This window comes from Phacochoerus africanus, chromosome 10, assembly GCF_016906955.1.
Source record: "Phacochoerus africanus isolate WHEZ1 chromosome 10, ROS_Pafr_v1, whole genome shotgun sequence".
Taxonomy (NCBI): domain Eukaryota; kingdom Metazoa; phylum Chordata; class Mammalia; order Artiodactyla; family Suidae; genus Phacochoerus; species Phacochoerus africanus.
The window spans coordinates 60,407,469-60,427,941 of record NC_062553.1 but is presented as its reverse complement, the minus strand read 5'-3'; the positions used below and the strand labels follow the sequence as shown (position 1 = coordinate 60,427,941).

Below are 20,473 nucleotides of genomic sequence, written 5' to 3'. Positions count from 1 at the left end.
TGGGTTGCAGACGTGGCTTGGATCCCGCGTTGCTGTGGCTCTGGCGTAGGCCGGTGGTACAGCTCCGATTAGACCCCTAGCCTGGGAACCTCCATATGCCGCGGGAGCGGCCCAAGAAATAGCAACAACAACAACAAAAAGACAAAAAAAAAAAAGAATGGAGAAAAATATTACTGTAAGACACAATTACATGTTTCTCTTAAACTGCTTGATGAGTTCAGAAGAGGCTCTAGGGAACCCCCAAAAATGCACTTTTCTGCCCGAGTTGATAGAGTTCTGTGTAGGTTAGAACAAACTTTAGTTACAGAGAAAAACATGACTTATTTGGGGGCTTTAAAACTATTCCCCCCAAAGAAATCACCAGAAAAGGGCAGTCACGTTATATAGGACTTTATCATTCTTTATTAAAACTAAATCTTATTTGCAATCCGGACTTTATTTCATAAAATACAACTATCTCAGGGCTTTAAAACCATTATCTCTGATTGTATTTGATCATGACATTCAATGTACTTGGAGATATTTATAAACCATGATATTTTGGACATGGAAGCCTTTAAGGTGAATTCACAGACACAAGAGAACTAATTGACAAACAACTGGTTTACTGAAACAAGCCCATAGATACAAAATGGATGGCATTTTGGGAGAGGTGGGAACTCGTTCCTACAAGTCTAGAAACCTAGTAAGTAAAGATATTCAGTGGAAGCCTAAGTACTCAACATTTTTGTTGAGAAAATAATTATTTTGATGTCATCACTTTAAACTGACACCAGGAATCAGTGTAGTATAGGCCTGACAAGATCAGAACTGCAGATCCAAGTTAACTTGACTTTTGAGCGTACTCAATTTTAACGCTATAAAAAAGAAAAAGAAGAAAAAATACAAAGAGAAAAAAAAAGTCATAGTTGTTTTATTAACTACAGGTCACATCTGTCCACTTATTTCATTTTACTAACTTATTTAATTCTCACATTTATAAAATATGGAATAATAGAAGCCTAAACATTTAAATAGCTAATAAAGACTTTTGCTTTATCAGAGGATGGACAGAAGCATTTACAAAATATTAACGCTACTATTAATTAGTACTAAGCACTTCTGGTTGTCATTGATAAGTAATAATAACACATAAGTGCATAATTACTTATCATATGTTAAGTACATTTTTTGATCTGGCAGTGGTGTTTTCCAGTTGGCTCTCTAGGAAGTTGATCATGCTAACTGGTGGCCAAATACTCCGTTTTCTTAACAATATCACTAACAGTGGAGAGGACCACAGATGCTCTCCGATATTTCCTTTGTTGATCCAATTACACTAAGCCCCTAAGAGAGAAGAGAGTTAGGGTTCAAGGGAAAATTTCTTGACTGTCTTCTCAGTATATTGATTAAACACAGTGGTTTTTGCTGGGGATCATTCAGCAAATTTCCTGATTCTCAGACAAAATGGGCAGCTTCACTTAAGATTCTTTTCATGAAAACACACATATATACACACAAGAAGACACAAAAACAATTTTTGAAAGCACTTCTTAAAGGGATTAGGTAAAATGAAATAGGATAGAGGAACTGAAGTACAATAAAAGGGAACCACAGAAATAGTGGACTTGAATTACTCAGATACATATAATGTTATTATTTTAATGTCATTCTTCTCATAGAGCCATTTCCTTTGGCATGTAAGGAAAGATAAATTCACTGCAATGAGAAAGAAAAGCTTTAAAATAGAGACAAACTGAATTAGGCTTAACAGAGAATGTAATTTTATATAACTATATTATAAAAAACAAATAAATAGAAACTACACCAAGCCAAAAAATATCTAATAAAATTTGGTAGATTTATTGTCAGTTGGGTGACTACTATGTGTCAGGTACTGAATAAAACAGAAGAGAAATATATACACATGTATACATACACGTATATTCCATTTTTACTACATTACTCCGTTTTCATTTGGTTTTCTTAGTTATATCGATTTCAGGAAAAAAAAAAGGGACAGTTATTAGGTTTTCTTTTTTCTACTCTCATGAATAAATGTTCTGCCTATTATGTGGGGTCTTCCACATAATAACCCTGAGAACAATTATCCCACAAGCCTCAGGTCCATAACTTGAACTCATATTAACTTTTTACAAAATTAACACCTTAAAAGTTCCATGATTGGATTTTTAAATCATCAAGGAACCAACCATACAAGAAGTTTCAGCAGTTAATGCTGAACTATAAGGACACACAGAATAAATTGGCAGTCCCCTGATGGTGAGCATGCTCGCATGCTTTTAAAACCTGACGTACAAGTTGACTTTACTGCCTGTCTTAGAAAGCTACGTAAATAACTATTTTGAAAAATCTAGCCTAATTCCCCTAGAGTCCAATAGTTTTCGAGTTTTATCACTTTATTTACTAAATACAGTGGAATGAAATAGGCCAGGAAAAAAGAAAAAACAATCACAGCACAGTCTGAATGTTTCAAAAAAAAAAAAGGTAAAATTTTGTGATTCAGAGCAAATAGACTATGGTTAGTAAATGTATCAACTAGTTCTTTGTAAGAACAGTATAAGAAAGTGAGAATTTTTTTTGAGTATTAGGATGGAGCAAGTTTTTATGCTTGCTTCTTTTTCTTGACTGGTTGATTACACTTTTTAAAGCATGGGTAAATTGAGTGAGTAAAGCTATTATATTTAAAATATTTCTTAAAAATTAATTCAGTTGGTCAATCCTAAAAGTCATTTCACTAATGAAGAAGAAACCCAATCAATGAAAAAGATTATGCATGATTAGTACTGACTTAACGGACTGTACTTAAAATTGAATTTGGTGGTGCTGGCATTGTAGGAATTCACAATGTCCAAATAACTGACTCTTTGAAGAGCTGGGAAGTTATAGGCAGTTATAATAATATCTTGATGAAAATCTGTTGATGATTTGACAATTTCATTGTGAAAAAAAGAATTTCTGTCTCTTTGAACAGTGATGTAAGACACTGGCTTAAATGTCTTTCTTTCAGGTAGAGGTAGGTAATTATTTATTATTAAAAACTTAAATATTTGGGTCTTGATAGTTAACTATTCCCAGAATCAAGAAGTCAAAGGTTTTGAAGGCAGTTAAACATATGGTGAATTAAAAAATCATATTTTCAGGAGTTCCCGTCGTGGCGCAGTGGTTGGCGAATCTGACTAGGAGCCATGAGGTTGCGGGTTCAGTCCCTGCCCTTGCTCAGTGGGTTGACGATCCGGCGTTGCCTTGAGCTGTGGTGTAGGTTGCAGACACGGCTCGGATCCCACATTGCTGTGGCTCTGGTGTAGGCCGGTGGCTGCAGCTCCGATTCGACCCCTGGCCTGCGAACCTCCATGTGCCGCAGGAGCGGCCCAAAGAAATAGCAAAAAGACAAAAAAAAAAATCATATTTTCAGAAAACTTCATAATTCTCAGTATGACTTTAATAAATTGTGTTATTCAATGCCTAAAATGATCCTGAGATAATGTAAGAAAAATTTGTATTCGTCTCATTTAACTGACTAATAATGGGAACAAGAAGTTCAGATGATAAGAGGCGGTTATTTATAGAATTAGAATCGGGGACCCTAAACTGCCTAACTTTTAATTCTTATTTCAACTTCCTGGCAAATAAATTATGATGGCAAGACCTACTGTGGTGTTGGGGGTTAAATGAGATCATATATGTAGACACTGAAGAAATGATATTCGTTCCCATTATTACTGACCATTCTGGGCCTCCCTGCGATTTGAAGTCCTCACCAGATCGCTCCTTTTTGCAATCTCTATAAACACGATTACTTATTTCCTATGCAATATTTCCCACTAGAATTGCAATGCAGCTCCAGCTGCTAATTTTAGCCACATTTATTTACTGACAATAACAAAGAACCTGAAAATTGTAAGGGTGTGGATCTGGAATATGCATAAAACTGTTGCAGGTCTCTTTCTTTCTGCTTAAAAATTCTACTACAGGCCTTCCTGCCGTGGCGCAACAAGATCTGCAGTGTCTCTGAAGCGCTAGGAGGCAGGTTTGATCCCTGGCCTGGCAATGGGGGGGGGTGGTTAAAGGATCTGGTGTGGCCACAGCTGCAGTATATAGGACACAACTGAGGCTAAGATCTGACCCCTGGCTCAGGAACTCCATACATTGCAGGGCAGCCAAAACAGAAAAAAAAAAAAAATTTCTTCTGTGTTTTACTGGTAGACAGTGTTCTTGAGTTTGTTGGAAGATTGAGGAATTAAATATCATAAAGTCAGCAATTTACTTTCAGAGTCAAATATTATAGCAAGATATATATATATATATGCATGTACATACAAAGAGAGCTGACTCAGTCAAATGGGTCAAAACTTTAAATGTGAATTCAGAAGAGGTATATGAGTGCTTATTGGACCACTCAACTTTTCTATGAGAGTTCTGTAAAAAAGAGTGAAGAAAGTAAATAATAACATAATTCTTAGTGAGATAGTGCTAATTCCTCTTCTCAAGCCCTGAGGCAGAGGGCACTTTTCTTAGCTGTCACTAGGTAGGTTACCTTTGGGCTTTTCCTCCCTTTCCTGTACAGAGATAAACAGAGGGGAGAATTCTCTTTTTCCCACACTCATTTCCCCTTCTCATAGCAACTTCATCAGAAACGAAATGAAATAGGCTCCAGGTGCTTGGTGACACATTGTAGAATGAGGGAAGTGATATGGAGGCAGCAGTCTCCATTTCTGGTTATTCATTCAATGTCTGACTCTCCAAGAGCCATGGGGGTGGAGGGGATTCTCCCATTAACTCATTCATATTTTGAAATATCTGTTCCTGCCCACTGCTCACAAGTAATGTAAAATTCTGCATACTCTCTCTGACCTAAAAAATTCAGAGAGGTGTTTATAAGTGTCTGGTACGGGGTGGGGGAGTTAGATGAGGAAGGTGGCAGTTGTCATCCTTTTATTAAGCAAAAGGGATGTGTAGGCAAAAGCATTAAAAAACTCTAGAAAATGTCAAGTGGTGATAGACTTAGTTTAGGTATGTAGGACTTCAGAATAGATATGATGTCAAGAACTTAAAATTCAGAGGGTGAAAAAAAGTTATCTTGCAAAATATGTATTGCTTACTGCAAAAACTAATCCACATTTTAGGAAGTATATACATCATTTTGGGTCTGAACATGGCTGAAATTTCCTCCTTAACAAATTACCAAATGAGCAGATATAAAACATGAAATCTATTACGTATGTACGTGACAGACGATGTGAATCCTCTGCTCAAAACTGTGGTGGTCACCAGTACACTTGAGTAAAACCCATACACAGAGGCCTTCTGTTCTAGACCCTCTGGCTTTTTCTGCTAACATACTTTCTTCCACTCTTTCCACAGCAACTACACTGTTCTCCCTGCAGCTCCTCAAACACATCAGAATCACCCCTCGTTCAGGGTCTTGTTCTTGTTCCTTCTGTCTAGAAGAATCTTTCCCCAGATGACCTACAAGATTGCCTCTCTAGCTTCATTGAGGTCTCTGCTCCTCAGACTGAGCTTAGTTAGGGTCTGATGGCGGAGTCAGACAAAAAAACAGCAGACCAGCAAATAAATAATTTCAAATTTTAATAAATCCATGAAGGAAACATATCATTATAAAACTGTTCAATGAGAAGATCCAAGAATAGTTCCTGGTTCTAAAAGGCTGTCAATTTTTTTAAATAAATATTCAAGATAATTAATACAATCATGGAATTTTACATAGTTGGAGGCTATTCAACTTGTCAGTTACCCAGTTTTTTTTCTAAGTAACTATGTTGTTTGAAGTACCACACACTAGTTATGACTTTTTTTTTTGTCTTTTTGCCATTTCTTGGGCCACTCCCTAGCCTGGAGGTTCCAAGGCTAGGGGTCGAAACGGAGCTGTAGCCGCAGGCCTACACCAGAGCCACAGCAACTCGGCATCCAAGCCTCGTCTGCCACCTACAACACAGCTCATGGCAACATCAGATCCTCAACCCACTGACCGAGGCCAGGGATCGAACCCTCAACCTCAGGGTTCCTAGTCGGATTCGTTAACCACTGAGCCACAATGGGAACTCCTTTTTTTTTTTTTTTTTGACTTTTAATCTCTAACTCCACTTCAATCCCATTACACTACAGATGGCAAAATACAAAATGAACATAAAAATTTAGGCATGACAGTGAGCATCATACTTTGAACATTTTACTTTTCACTAATAAAATAATTTCTAAGTTTTTAATCTTGACTTTTTGGACTTTAAAAATATTCTTTTTGAAAAGCAATTACTTTTCTTTCTGTGCAAATGCAGCACTTTATAGTGTTTAAGGTTAACCTTTTGTTTTCTTCTAAAGTAGACAAAGTTTAATTATAAAATATTTGAAACACAGAATGCACAGTATGAAGTTAAAATTTTCTAGGTTGTCACTGTCTTAAATCAATTCTAAATTTTAAAAGAACTACAATGATTTTAAAAAGAAAGGAAAAAAAAATATAACGCCTGTACTTGGACTTGAATAAAGTTGGAGTGAGGGCCATAGAATATACTCAGTTAAAAAGAATAGAGAGGGAGAAAGATGAAAGCATCAAACTAAGGAAAGCGAAGCCTTTTAAAGATAATAAAAATCAATGTCAAGTTGAACTGACAGGAATGAGTGGGGAGTTTTTTTTTTTTATTATCTCCCAAAGAATTCTATTTAAGTAGAAGAAAAAGCTATAGGTAATATAAATCCTCAGAACATTTTCTAAAGCATTTGTTACTGTGCTCTACAAAACCACAGTAGAAATGTTAATTAGTCAATTAATTTGAAATTTATGATCCTGCAGACTAAAATACCCTTCCCACCAAAGGGTTCACAAAGAGAATGGCTGGTAAGACAAGAGACAGACATTTTACGGAACAACAGACAAATAAATAAACCAGCAGGTGATTCCAATAATGGAAAGGTTTTTCAAATGCCATAAATACTACCACACTTTGGTATAAAATTACTTTGCATAAATTTCCATAATTATTACCTGTGTATCTAAAAGAGAAGATAATCAAATCTTTCCTTAGACAAGAGAAGTAGAAAAAAACTCATTCTCAGCTGTGTTACCATCTTGGAGCATATCTTTCCTTCTTTCACCTGCCTAAACTGACCAAGCCAAAGTCAGTTCTCAGCACGCATTCCAAAATCAGTCTTAACACTTTTCTCCATTGGAAAACTATAAATTCTGGAGACCTGTCTTGCCTTACTCCCCAAGGTATTCTGTAGGGTAGGGTAACCAGAAACATTAAATAGGGTGAATTCGGAAAGCCTCTTTGAGAAGGGACCCTGGGACAAAGACTTGAAAGAGCTGAGAAAGCCAACCATGTGGCTATTTGAGGGGTGAAGAGAAGAGAGACTTTCAGGTCTGAGCAGAGGCTCCCTGATGTGTTTGTGGAAGGTCAAGGATGCCAAGTGAGCAAGGGGAAGAATAGCTGGAGGGGAGATGAAGAGATGTTGAAGGCACAGGGGACTCCACCCAATATTCCATGATGGTCTATATGGGAAAAGAGTCTACAAAAGAATGGATGTGTGTACATGTATAACTGAATCACTTTGTTGTCCAGCAGAAATTATCACAACATTGTAAATCAATTCTACTTCAATAAAATTAAAAAAAAAAAGAGTTGCTAAAGAGTTTGGGATTTTGCATTCTTTGAGGAAAAATGTTATTCAGGTTGGATCAAAGGTGTGAAGTACTTATTTGCATTTTAAAGGGATTACAGAACTGCTTTTTGAGAATGAATCAGAAGAGCGACTCACATTTTAAGAGTATCCCTCTGGCAATTGTGTTGAGAATAAATTTAAGAAGGCTAAGGAGGCTAGCAGGAGAGCCTATTGAAGTGCTGTAAAAAAGAGCAGAGGATAGATGGTAGGGGCTTGAATCAGGTGATAAAGATGAAGATACTAAGTTCTCAGAGGCTGGACCTGGCAGGACATGCTCATAGCATTGGGCGTTCAGAGTGCATGAAAAGAAATGAATCAAAGATGGTGTTTGGTTTAGGGCTGGAGCACCTGGAAGGACAGGGTAACCATTTACTAAGAGGGAGAATTTTCAGATGGGAGAATACCAAAAGGGTAGCTCTAGTATGGTGACACCTAATAGAAGTCTAGTTGGATATATCAAGTCAGCAGTTGAATCTAAGAGGGTTGAGTTAAGAAATGGAGATGGAAGTTTAGAGTCACATGACTATATGTGATCAACTACAGAGAAAGAATGGATAGGACCTAGACCATATCAAGGATTATACCTGGGCCAGAGCAACAATGAGAGTTTGTGGAGATGAGGAGGAACCTGCAAAGGAAGCTAAAATGGACCAGCTGCTGAGGAAAGAAAGGAATGAGAATGGTTTATTTTTGTACATGATGTTAGAGAATGTTCTAATCTCACTCTTTTACATAGAGCTGTGTAGTTTTCCTAGCACCACTTATTGGTCTGTCTTTTTTCCATAGTATAGTCTTACTTCCTTTGTCGTAGATTAATTGACCATAGATGTCAATTTTATAGATGTGTGGGTTTATTTCTGGGCTTTCTATCTTGTTCTATTGATTTATATTTCTGTTTTTGTGCCAGTACCATATTGTTTTGATTACTATAGCTTTGGATTAAATATCTAAATGTAAGGCTGGATAATATAACACTCTTAGAGAAAAATATAGACAGAACACACTGACATAAACTGCAGCAATCTTTTTGGATCCACCTTCTAGAGCAATAAAAATAAAAATAAATGGGACCTAATTAAACTTAAAAACTTTTGCACAACAAAGGAAACCATAAACAAAATCATACACAAAAGACAACCCACAGAATGGGAGAAAATATTTGCAAACAAAGATACCAACAAGGAATTAATTTCCAAAATACACAAACAGCTCATGTAGCTCAGTTATAAAAACACAACCACAACCCAATCCCCCAAAATGAGAAGAGCTAAATAGACATTTCTTCAAAGAAGATATACAGATGGATAAAAGCACATGAAAAGATGGTCAATATCACTAATTATTAGAGAAACACAAATCAAAACTACAATGGGTTATCACCTCACACTGGTCAGAATAGCCATCCTTAATAAGTCTACAAATAACAAATGCTGGAGAGAATGCAGAGAAAAGGGAACTCTCCTGACTGTTGGTGGAAATGGAAATTGGTACAACCACTATGGAGAACAGAAGGCGGGTGCCTCAGAAAACTAAATATAGAACTACCATATGATCCAGCAACCCCACTCCTGGGCATATATCCAGACAAAATTGCAATTCAAAAAGATACATGTACCCCTATGTTCACTGCAGCACTATATAAAAGTAGCCAAGACTTGGAAGCAACCTAAATGTCCATCAACAGATGAGTGGATAAAGAAGATGCGGTACATATACACAATGGAATACTACTCAGCCATTAAAAAAAATGAAATAGTGCAGCAATATGGATGGACCTATGAGTGAAGTAAGTTAGAGAAAGACATATATCATATGCTACCACTTGTATGTGGAATTTAAAACATGGCACAAATGAACTTATTTACAAAACAGAAACAGACCTCAAAAACAAACTTGTGGTTACCAAAGAGGAAAGGCTGGGGGGTGGGGAGGGATAAATTAGGAGTTGGGGATTAACACATATAACCTATTAAATAATTAACAAGGACCTATTAACTATCACAGGGAAATCTACTCAATGTTCTGTAATAACCTACAAGGGAAAAGAATCTGAAAAAGAATGGATATATGTGTATGTATAACTGAATCACTTTGCTGCATACACCTGAGGCTAACACAACATTGTAAATCAACTATACTCCAAAAAAAAAATACATTTAACAAAAATGAGAGAGAGAGAATGGTATACCCAAAGCAAAGTTGAGAAAATGTTCCAAGAAGGTGGCTGATACAAATTCTACACAGGCCATGTTACTAAACACATGCTACCATCCCTCAGCGCAGGATGCTTCTGATGAGCCCCGTCTGAGCAGTTCTGCCCAACGCTATCCTTCTCGGTGTCCCAAAATCAGTGTAGCCTCAATTATAAGACTTATTACAATTATGACCGAAGCTTCACTTCTCTGCCCTTTCCTTCCTCTCAAATACATGCATTTCATGAGGGCCAGAAGCTTCCCCAGAATGCTGGAATCTAGTAATGTCTCTGACAGATGAGAAGGAAGGAGGAGGTTACATTTATTGAGAGCCTACTGTGTAGCAGGCAACATGTCAACACCTTTACCCAGGTGCTTTAAAAACATTAATTAAACAATGAGGGAAGTACTGAATGAACAGCAGAGATAACACAGATGACAGAAAGGCACAACTCAGTACCCCCTCTGGGCCCTGGAGTGAAGACCCAGGCATCAGGGCACCAGAGCTTAAGAGCAACAGCATCAACACCATTCAGCTAACTCTTCTTGCTCTCTTGCCAAGATCAAGCAAAAATTCTCTAGTATAATTTGGTTTCCCTTATAGATTTTCTTGTGGAGTTCAAAGGTGATAACTAGCAAACACAGGTATCTGTTCTAACTGGCTTTTGTATATCTCATTGTGCATGGAGAAATTAGCGTTCCTTTCTAGACATTAGTCTAATGTAAGTTTGCTTGCTGTGCTTCCTTTTGGACCCCCAGGGATAATCATTCTACTTGTTTTTCATTTTAAATATTAGAAAATCATGTTGTGCGATCAAGATGAGACCGACCCAGGGAATTGAGAGAGATTGTGGTATATGAAATTCAGGGCACACTTACTCTGTGACTGACTATGGAAGGAAAAATATTGATTTCCATTTATTTTAATCTCTTGTTGACACACAATAAGAGTCACAGTCAAGATTCTTGTGTAATGGACTGGGTAGAGGTGGTTATTCAGTGAACTGAGCAAAAAATTATATTTTGTTGTTGCTTGAAATATGATCCATTTTTCTGGGTTTGATCTTATTCTATAAGCTACAAGATAGAATCCTAGAGCCATATCAATACATTCCAGGTTTAAATCTAACACTTGTGAGTGTAGCCAATCTTGCTAAGCTTGATCAATTTGTGAAGCTCTGACAAAATCGGGCTTGTAGCCCTTTAAAGACCAGCATGTGCCTGTGTTGACACGGCTAAGGTTATTTACTCCTGAGCTGCTGACTGAACTGGGATTTAGCCTCCCTCTGGGATACCTGTATCATCTCTACATTCAACAGCGTCAAAGAAAATTTTGGATGAAATTACCAGATCAACGATATTGGGTAGATAGAACCTTTGGCACAGTTTTCATGTTTTAAAATGTATTGGACATGCTACTACCTCTATTTTTATTGACATCAGGAAAATGAGAATTCGCATGTATGCAATTTCTTGTTACTAATCTAGCTATTAATCTTTATAACCAAGTAATAATCCCTTTGTCTTTTTATGTCCCAAATATATCTAAAATCTAAATCCTCTTCCTGCCTTCCATGCCAAGCAGTCACACCAGAAACACACTGATGTAGCCAAGTTGCACATGTTTCAGATTTTGGAAACAGCCTATCACCTGGATTTTTCCTTAGGATAAGATCTTCTTGAATGGACAAAACCATTACATTTTGTTAGCATTCACCAGGCTCTATGCATTACCATGCTTTGTGTATTCTGCTTAACATCTATTTTCCTAAGACTCATCTTGAAAGTACTTAACTCCATGCACAGCCCCTTGGTCTTCAGCCTGCCAGATTCCAGCTTCCTAACCCCATCACACTGGCCTTTGGTGCTGGGGTTCTATCCTGCCATGCTTGTGAGGATATGTTCTGATATTTATTCATACAAAATAAAAGCAGCAATGAACAGGACAAGTTTTATTAGCAAAACACTATTTTATAAGCAAATTTCAATTTTACAAACTATACTGATAATAGAAAAAAAAGAATTATTTAATCATCCAGTAGGACATGGGTTGAACACCGGAGAGTTCTTGAATATCATTACCATGAAAGTAGGAACACTCTCAAGTCAGGTGTTGAGTTGGGGCTTTTTACAGTTAGTGTCTTAACTGTATGCTAAGACATTTTCATTTTATGGTATATATCTTACCTTAACTTCCACATGTGCCATCAGAACTGCAAAGTTGGTTAGGTGGTTACAGGAGCACGTAGTATGTGTCTTATTGGTTGTCAGGAGCCGACAGCCTTGGGTTGACCAATAGCCTGTCATCGTACGCTTGGAATAGCTCCAAAATGAACAGTTAGGATTGAAATTTTCCTCGGACTGCTACAGGAAAAAAATATCAATAAAGCCAATAACTACTTATGATCATGTAAATTAGGTAGGCATTTTCTTTACAGCTAATACAACTTCATACTACATTCCAATTTTTATGGAAATGCCTACATGTGTTTTCATATTATGTGAGGCTTATCAATTCTCAGAAAATTTGAACATATGTTGTTTATTCACCCCCCCATTAGAGGTAAGTTTATTTAAAAAAATTAATATTGAAGGAATACCAGTATCAAGTCTCAGATTCCCATTGATTAATTTACTCTGCAAAGTAAAGTTATTTACTCTATACAACCAACTTCTGAAAGGACAGTCTTTAAAAATTTGTGTTCAATTTACAATATGATCTTTGCATATATTAAACAAATCTACACACAAAGACATAATGACTTGTAACATCAGATGTGACGCTATGTTCAGTTCCACTGAACATATTGCTAGCTCTTCTTAATTATAAAAGCACAAATCCATCTATGAATGTTTTACCTTAAATATATACACATACAGGCTTATTCTCCTGTCTTTTTTGGTGATTAGTGAAAAAAAATTACCAATAATTTTATAGAGAACAAACTTCTATGTGTCAGATAATAGGGAAAAATGAAAAGTAAGACACTTCATGCTCAAGTTATAACACATACAGATAATACGGACAACAAAACTTAACCTGCTATTTTCTTACCTTGATATGTTTAACTGTGAACACCACAGGATCAGCCAAATAAACCTTATTACTGAACTCCTTGTTTATTGCTGCTGTAATAACTGGGGAATTGACAATAACTGAATGGTTGGTGGACATAGCCTCTGTTCCCAACTTCATGCTTGCATTCTCCGTGGACAAATAAGGACCCAAGTTGTTATACAGGACAAAGGCCACTCTGATCTCTCCTGAAATAAGTACATGTAAATTGGGAAGAAACTTATTAGCTTCTACATTCCAGTTAAATTAGGTAGTTCTAATTAGACTGTAATCAAATCTGTCTGGTATATATAATCACAATGGAATTCCAGCATTCATTTCAACGAAAGTGCAAAGTCATTCATGAGGAAAGGGAAGTCAAATGGTGCTGAAATAACTATACATCAGTATTAAAAAAAAATGGACCTCATTTCCTCTCTCACTCCATACTCACGACTAAATTCAAGAAGGATCACAGTCTTTATAACAATAGAGCTTCTGGAACAAAATATAGGATTTCTTTGTGATCTTGGGGAAGGTAAAGTTACCCCGGATAAGACCCAAAAAACACTAACCATAAAAGAAAAAACAGTAGACTGAACTTTGTCAAAATTGAAAATTTGTCTCTATCAAAATATGGCATTAAGAAAATGAACAGGCAAGCCACAAACTAGAAAATATATATGCCTATTACTTACATAAAGCATTTCTGCTGCTCAACAGTAAAATAATAAATATACTAAATATACTAAAACATACTAAGATGGCAAAAGACATAAACACACCCTTAAAAGTAGACACAGGAAAATTATGAACATCTTTAGTAATTAGGGAAATAAAAACTCCAATCATCTTGACATACCATTTCATATACACTAGACTAGATAAAATCCACACTACAAAATTCTAGCCACACTACTGTTAGTAAGAATGTGGAACAAGTGGCATTCTGCAGACTGCTGGTGGGAGTGTAAAATTGTTCAACAATTTGGAGAAACGTTTGGCAATTTCTTATGAAGTTAATCATATATCTACCCTTCCTAAATACATGAAAACATTTATCCACAAAGAAAAATAAAGTTGTATACGAATGATTATAGTATGCTTATTCACAATAGCTCCAAACTAAAAACAACTCAGAAATCTATCAGTAGGAGAATAAATAAACTATGGTTTATTAAAATAATAGAATTACTATACATTAATAAAGCACAAACCAGTCATAGATGGAACGTAATGACTGAATCCCAAAAATATCACACTGAATTAAAGAATACAGACAAAAAAGGGTACATATTGTATGATTCCAGTTACATGAGGTCTAAGAACAGGTAAAATTTGTCTACAGAAACAGTAATATGAAGAAAATAGTTCATCAGGTGGGGGATGGGGTGAGAAGACTGGAAAGAGGCACCTGGATTTCTGGGTAATAAAAGTTTTTTTTAATCTTATTTTATGTGATATCACGGAGGAATGTACAACTGTCAAATTCACCAAGCTAAACTCTTAAGATATGTGCATCTTATTGTATGTAAATTATATCTCAATTGCAATCAAAGAAAAGTAAAACAAAGATTCAAAATCTTTACCTGTCTTAAAACTCAATTGTCATGTTCTTTTAAAGTCACTATCTCCATATCTCCTTCCAGCTTATCTTATTTTTTTCCCCTTATAACAATCTCTTACATGTAATCAATCCTCCATAAAATTAATCTTCTTTTACAATGCTTTTTTTAAATCATATCATTTCCTTTCTTAATATAGGTCAAGCCCTCTGTCTCACTTCCAGTATAAATTCATTTTGGTTCATCAAGAGACAAGCACTACCCTGACTACTGTGGTACCTGAGACAAGGAAGTCCCAGTCCTTTTCCCTGTATCTTAGAGTCAAGTGGGAACAAAGACAAAATAATAATAATAATATTATTTTTTGAGGAGGGAGGGAGCTGTCCCACATCTAAATTGTGCTCCGCATTTGGGAAATTCCCTATTCTTAGGGATTTATGATACAAAATGGACACAGACTGGCTTTCCTAGACTGCCCTGGGAACCTCAGCTAAATCCAGATCTCAGATGAGGAGCTGGTGACTCAAGGAGGCAGGAGGTAGTACAGCAGCAGCCCTCCTTCGGGGCAGCATGATACCTCACAGCAATGGTTCTGCGTGGTGACACAGGCTGCTGTCAACCTCCTTGATCATGGACATTTTCTAGGCCTGTGTCTCAAGCTTTCTCAGTGATTCTATAAGGCATCTATTATCCATTCGGTCATCCAGAAATTATGATCAGAGCTACCTAAAGGAAAGGGGCATTCTTAAACTTCTAACCTGAACAATAGTAATTCACTACATACATCTTGACTATAACAACACAGCATTTAATTTTAGATCTTTCCCACTAGACTTCATATAAACATGCTAATTTTTGGAAGGTTAAACTTAAGAATGACTATATATTTTTCTTATTGACAGTAACAACTTGTATTTTAATTGGTTTATAAATGGATAATTCATACAAATTCCACCTAGTGGAATGGTGTCATGTTGTCAGCCCACCCTGTTTTACCAGTGCAATTAGTCACATTGGTCCCATATCATTGTTACAGATTCTCCACTCCAAAAGTAATGCTTAAATGTGTCCTAAAATACACACATATATAAAATGAGCACAAAACATAGTATAGACTAATATAGATGTATTTCAGTTGTTGTCAGCTTTGTATCTGAAAATTCAGATTTATTTGATAAGTCCTTAGTGTTTGCATCCATGTGCCTGGCACTAGGGTCACATCAACAAACAAGTTAGAAAAGGTCCTGCTCTCATGGAGGGCATCTCCTAAAGAAAGAATCAGATAATAAGCAGGCAACTTAAAAATAATTAATAATAATAATAACATAATTTCATATAATGGTAAGTAAATAAATGCTATGAAGGAGCCTTGGCATAAAATAGCTAATGGGAAAAGAGTGATGGGGGAAGAACTGCCTACCTTCAGGGAGATAGGGAAAACCTTCCTAGGGGTAAGATTTATACTGAGCAGTGACTGACAGAGAAGCTTCTGTAAAAAGAAATGCAAAACTTGCATTCTAGAAGAAAGAAAATACAAACATCTGATGAAGGAACGCTCTTGGTGTGTTCAAGGAAGAGAATCAGGACTAAACTAGGGAACCACTCTTCAATGTTGATAAAAATACAATCAATGTAGCTACTATGGAAAATAAAAACCTAAAAATAGAACTACCATGTGACCCAGCAATTCTACTTCTGAGCATTTAACTGACACAAACCAACACTAACTTGAACAGGTCTATGCATCCCTATATTCACTGCCAGATTATTTACAATAGCCAAGACATAGAAACAACTTAAGTATCCACTGATAGATGATAGATAAAGAGAATGTTTTATATACATACACATATATATATATAATTATAGACAGATATAAAATGGGAAATGGAATATGATTCAGCCAGAAAATGGGAACTCATGCCATTTGCCATAACATGGATGGACATTGAGGGTATTACGCTATGTGAAATAAGTCAGATAGAGAAAGACAAATGTATAATCTCACTTATATGTGAGCTCTTCAAAACAAACAAACACTACAGAAAACAGCCTTCGGGTTGCTAGAAGTGAGGGGTGGGCGTAGGCAAAATGCGTGAAGAGGGCGAAATATAAAAACTTCTATTTATAAAATAAATAAGTCATGGGGATGTAATATATGGAATTGTGACCATAATTAATAATACTCTGTTTATGTTGAAAGTAGCTGAGAGAGCAGATCATAAAGTTTTCCTCATAAGAAAAAAATTGTTCCTATGTATGGTGATGGATGCTCACTAGACTGACTGAGTGACCATTTTCCCAATATATACAAATATCAAATCATTATGTTGTATCCCTGAAACTGATGTGATATTATATGTCAATTATATCTCAGTTAAAAAAAACAGAATCAAGACTAGAGCATCTGGATCACAGACAGCAAGCTGAAGTCAGCAGTGAAGTGAAACAGATGAGGCAGGAAGGAAGTGGTCCAGGGAGCAGGGGGTAGGGCTATTAAATCATCTGATTTCATTCTAAGTGTGACTGGAGGCAAGCTGGTCAGAGTTATGACCTTTGACATAAATACAAAGGTTAACTGGAAGAACCCTTGTCAACTGGATACACTGTTGGGGGCAAGAATCAAAGAAGGGACACTAGTTAGGAAGTTAATGCAGGAACTGTTGTTCTATGGAAACTTTTATTGCTGCCTCAAAATTCACAGTCAAATCAGCAATATAATAGCATTTATTATTTCAGTCTTATAACATTTCCAACACTTATGAAGAATTTTGTTCTGCTGGCAACAAACATAATTTGTTTTTCTCAATATTATTTTACAGGCTCTTCTTTTTTCAAAACTATTCACCTTGTAAGCTGAAACATCATCTTTGAGTTGGCTGCTGCAGTCTCAGGTCATCTTGCTATCACTTAAAAGGTTAAGGATTCACTTCCTTAGCAAAAAGTATGTTTAAAAAAATTTAATATTAGTGAGGCTTGAGACATACTTTTTCTATAGATTAATTATTTATGTAAATTTACCTATATTCAGTGAATGTAATCTAGTACTAAATGACCTGTACCTACCAGTTCCATTTCTCAAAACCATCTCCTTACATTTACATTCTCTATATGCTGTGCAAAGGAAAAGCAGGGAAATATCTGAAAAAAGAAGTGAATATGAAAAAAGTATATCATTTTAAAATGGCAAGTAAAATTTCTATTAAAATTTTTAGAAACTAAATCTGTCAACTCGGTGAGAGTTACTCCTTTCCTTTCAAGGAAAAAAGCCAGAACATCTGGATTTTGCTGTTTATTAATTTCCCTCACATCCAAGTTTCTGACATTCTTCTACAACTGATATATAACAGAATTGCCAAATCTAACCAAGAATTCTGTAGAGCAAATATTAGTGCAATATTGTTGGTTCAGGAGATAAGGAAGAGGATAAAGAAGAGAAGAAAGAGAATAAGGAGTGAGGAGAGAAGAAGAGCTTTTAGACAGCAGACCTAAAATTCCAAGCCAAGACACTGAATGAATGACAAGCTCAGTTCCATCAAACTTAATAAACTCTACCTACCATTTCGGCCATTTTGCTTCAGAGTATTTGCAGAAAGCTGGATGGTGCTTCCATGACCCATGTTTTCTGGAAACTTCAGATCTTCTAAGTTTCCTTCCGTGCTCAGCCGCGCAACTTCCAGTTCTGTTAATGGCAAGGAGATATCAGTGCTCATTGAGAAACATGCCAAAGTTAAGATAATCGAATTATTAAAAATATTTCTGAAATCAAAACACTGGAATTACTGCTCTATTTGCCAAACTTTACAGGAATTCAGTCTTTCACTTAGAAATTTTTTTCTTAATATTTTAATTTTTTTCAAAATAAAGCAGATAAATGCTATTAGAATCAGGTAAATAAGAATAGAAAAATATCAATTATAAATCCTCGAGTTTAAAACTCAAGCTCAAATTCTTATAATTTGTCACTGTCTGTAAGTTTACTTTCAAAATGTTATCTTTATTTTATGAACTAAGTAAAAATCCTTTTATAGTCTAGAGTTGTATCAATATCAATATCGATATTGATCTATCTTTAAATCTAATAAGTTTGAAATAGCTTTATCAAATCTTCTAAAATAAAACTGTCAGCTATATCCTTATACACACTAAAAATAGATTTATACTCTTTATGAGTCAATAACACAATTATCAAAAATTGTTTTATTACTTTCACTTAAATAACTGACTTCTTCATAGTTTATAATTCAGAGATATTCTTACTATAACTGAAGGGACCCATACAGATAAAATTTAAAATACTACCATACATACAGAGAAATACACATACATACATAAAAATTAAAAATAAATAAATGGACCTCATGGTAAGTGACCTCAGCAAATGCATCTAATATTGGAACGTCCTAAGGAGGATACAAACATAATTATGAGGACATTTCTAAGCCAATGACAGGTATTATGCTCCTAAATACAGGAAAGGAATAACTTATCTGCAGGGAAATAAAGTATCTCTCATAATATCTGGTCCACCATAGATGATATTTTTTTCTTTTTCCTCTTCTGCTGTACAAGGTGATACTTTTCTCTTGATCCTCTCTGGCCCTTCTGCATAACAAAGGCCACTTACGAATATTGTCTGTGTTCTCCCTGACGATGTCTGTCTTCAAAAGGTTATCGGCCAGCACAAAAGCACTTTCCTCCACTGTGTCAAGCAACATGGTGGCTGCACGTAGTTGATCACTTGTAGTCAGGTCTCTCCACGCATTCAGGGCTTGTGGCTGGAGGAGGTTGTTAACTGTCTCAACCATTGCCTACGAGAGGATGAACAGAATGGCATAGGTCTCTAGTGAACTCACAGAGCTGTCAGAAATCCAGGTGTACATGTTGCCCAGCAAGCAAGGATCAGCAGTGTGCATGGGTTCGGTATTGTCCCAGCCTCCCCTGTGACATGCTGCAGTGGAAGCATTCATGATTTCATTCTGCAAAACCCTAGCTGAGACTTCGCAAGGCAATGGGAAAAACTGATTTTGTTTTGAAGGACAACAAATAGAGCCATGCTTGCTTCTTTAAGTCAATAGCAAAGGCTTCAGCAGGCCTATAATCACATAATTAAATTATTTGGCTGGGAAACTGTTGGCAAGTAATTTAAACTAATGCTTTTATCACATCGCCACAAAAACATGATTTTTTTGTATACATCAACATAAAACAAGATGCTGAACATAACAGAAATCAAAAGGATGACTCTAGACAGGACAATACAAGAATCTGTTGCCTATAGGGTAAGGACTCACTGAGCAAAACAATTTTTTTCTTAGCCAGCTAGTAAAATGTCAGGATGGGGAAAATATCAAAGTGTACATACTTCCAGGGTCTTTGGATGTGTTATAAATGGAGAGAAAACTCTGTGCTGCTTACTATTAGGGAGGGGAATAAACAGTTGGAACTTGCTACCTATGAACCTCAGGTGTTTTTTCTTAAAAAAAAAAAGTCAGCAGTAGGTACACTCACACATAGAGATAAAGCACCACATTTCTTATTGCTTTATCCAAAAGAATCATCTCTCTAGCTACAATTTATGTATTTCCTGTGGTTAGCTTTATGCTCCAGGTTACAAGAAAAGACTGTTCTTCCAATAAGGTCTTCTAAAGGTCTCACTCAAACATAGAGAATTGCAAACCAGAAAAATACAGCACCTGTGGTTTGACAATGATCATCCTTCAACCTGTTGCTTATAAAATATGCATCGAGTCCAGAATAAACAGCCAACACAGGAACTTTCCAGGCTGCATAAAGGTGTTGTAAAGCAGGACTCACATTATTGACAAGTTGGCAGAGGATCTGGGAGAGACTGGAGAAATCTCCACTACACTGAAATGCTTTCTTTTGGCTGGTGTTTTCATAGTATCCAAGGAACAACTGTTAAAAATTCAGCTTCATAATGAAACACCTTGGCTGTCAATTAACATCAGCTTCAAAAA

General features: G+C 36.1%; 1 protein-coding gene across 3 annotated transcripts in view; it reads right to left on the bottom strand.

Annotated features, from left to right (window-relative positions):
• ADGRL3 (adhesion G protein-coupled receptor L3) overlaps positions 1–20,473 on the bottom strand; it is a 512,757-nt gene that overhangs the window by 100,071 nt on the left and 392,213 nt on the right. For all 3 annotated transcript variants that reach the window (XM_047798807.1, XM_047798808.1, XM_047798809.1), the window contains 4 exons: positions 19,120–19,303; positions 18,052–18,174; positions 12,928–13,136; positions 12,060–12,236 (listed from right to left, as the gene is read on the bottom strand). In XM_047798807.1, coding sequence (XP_047654763.1) covers positions 12,060–12,236; positions 12,928–13,136; positions 18,052–18,174; positions 19,120–19,303 — 693 coding nt within the window. The remainder of the gene's footprint in view (positions 1–12,059; positions 12,237–12,927; positions 13,137–18,051; positions 18,175–19,119; positions 19,304–20,473) is intronic.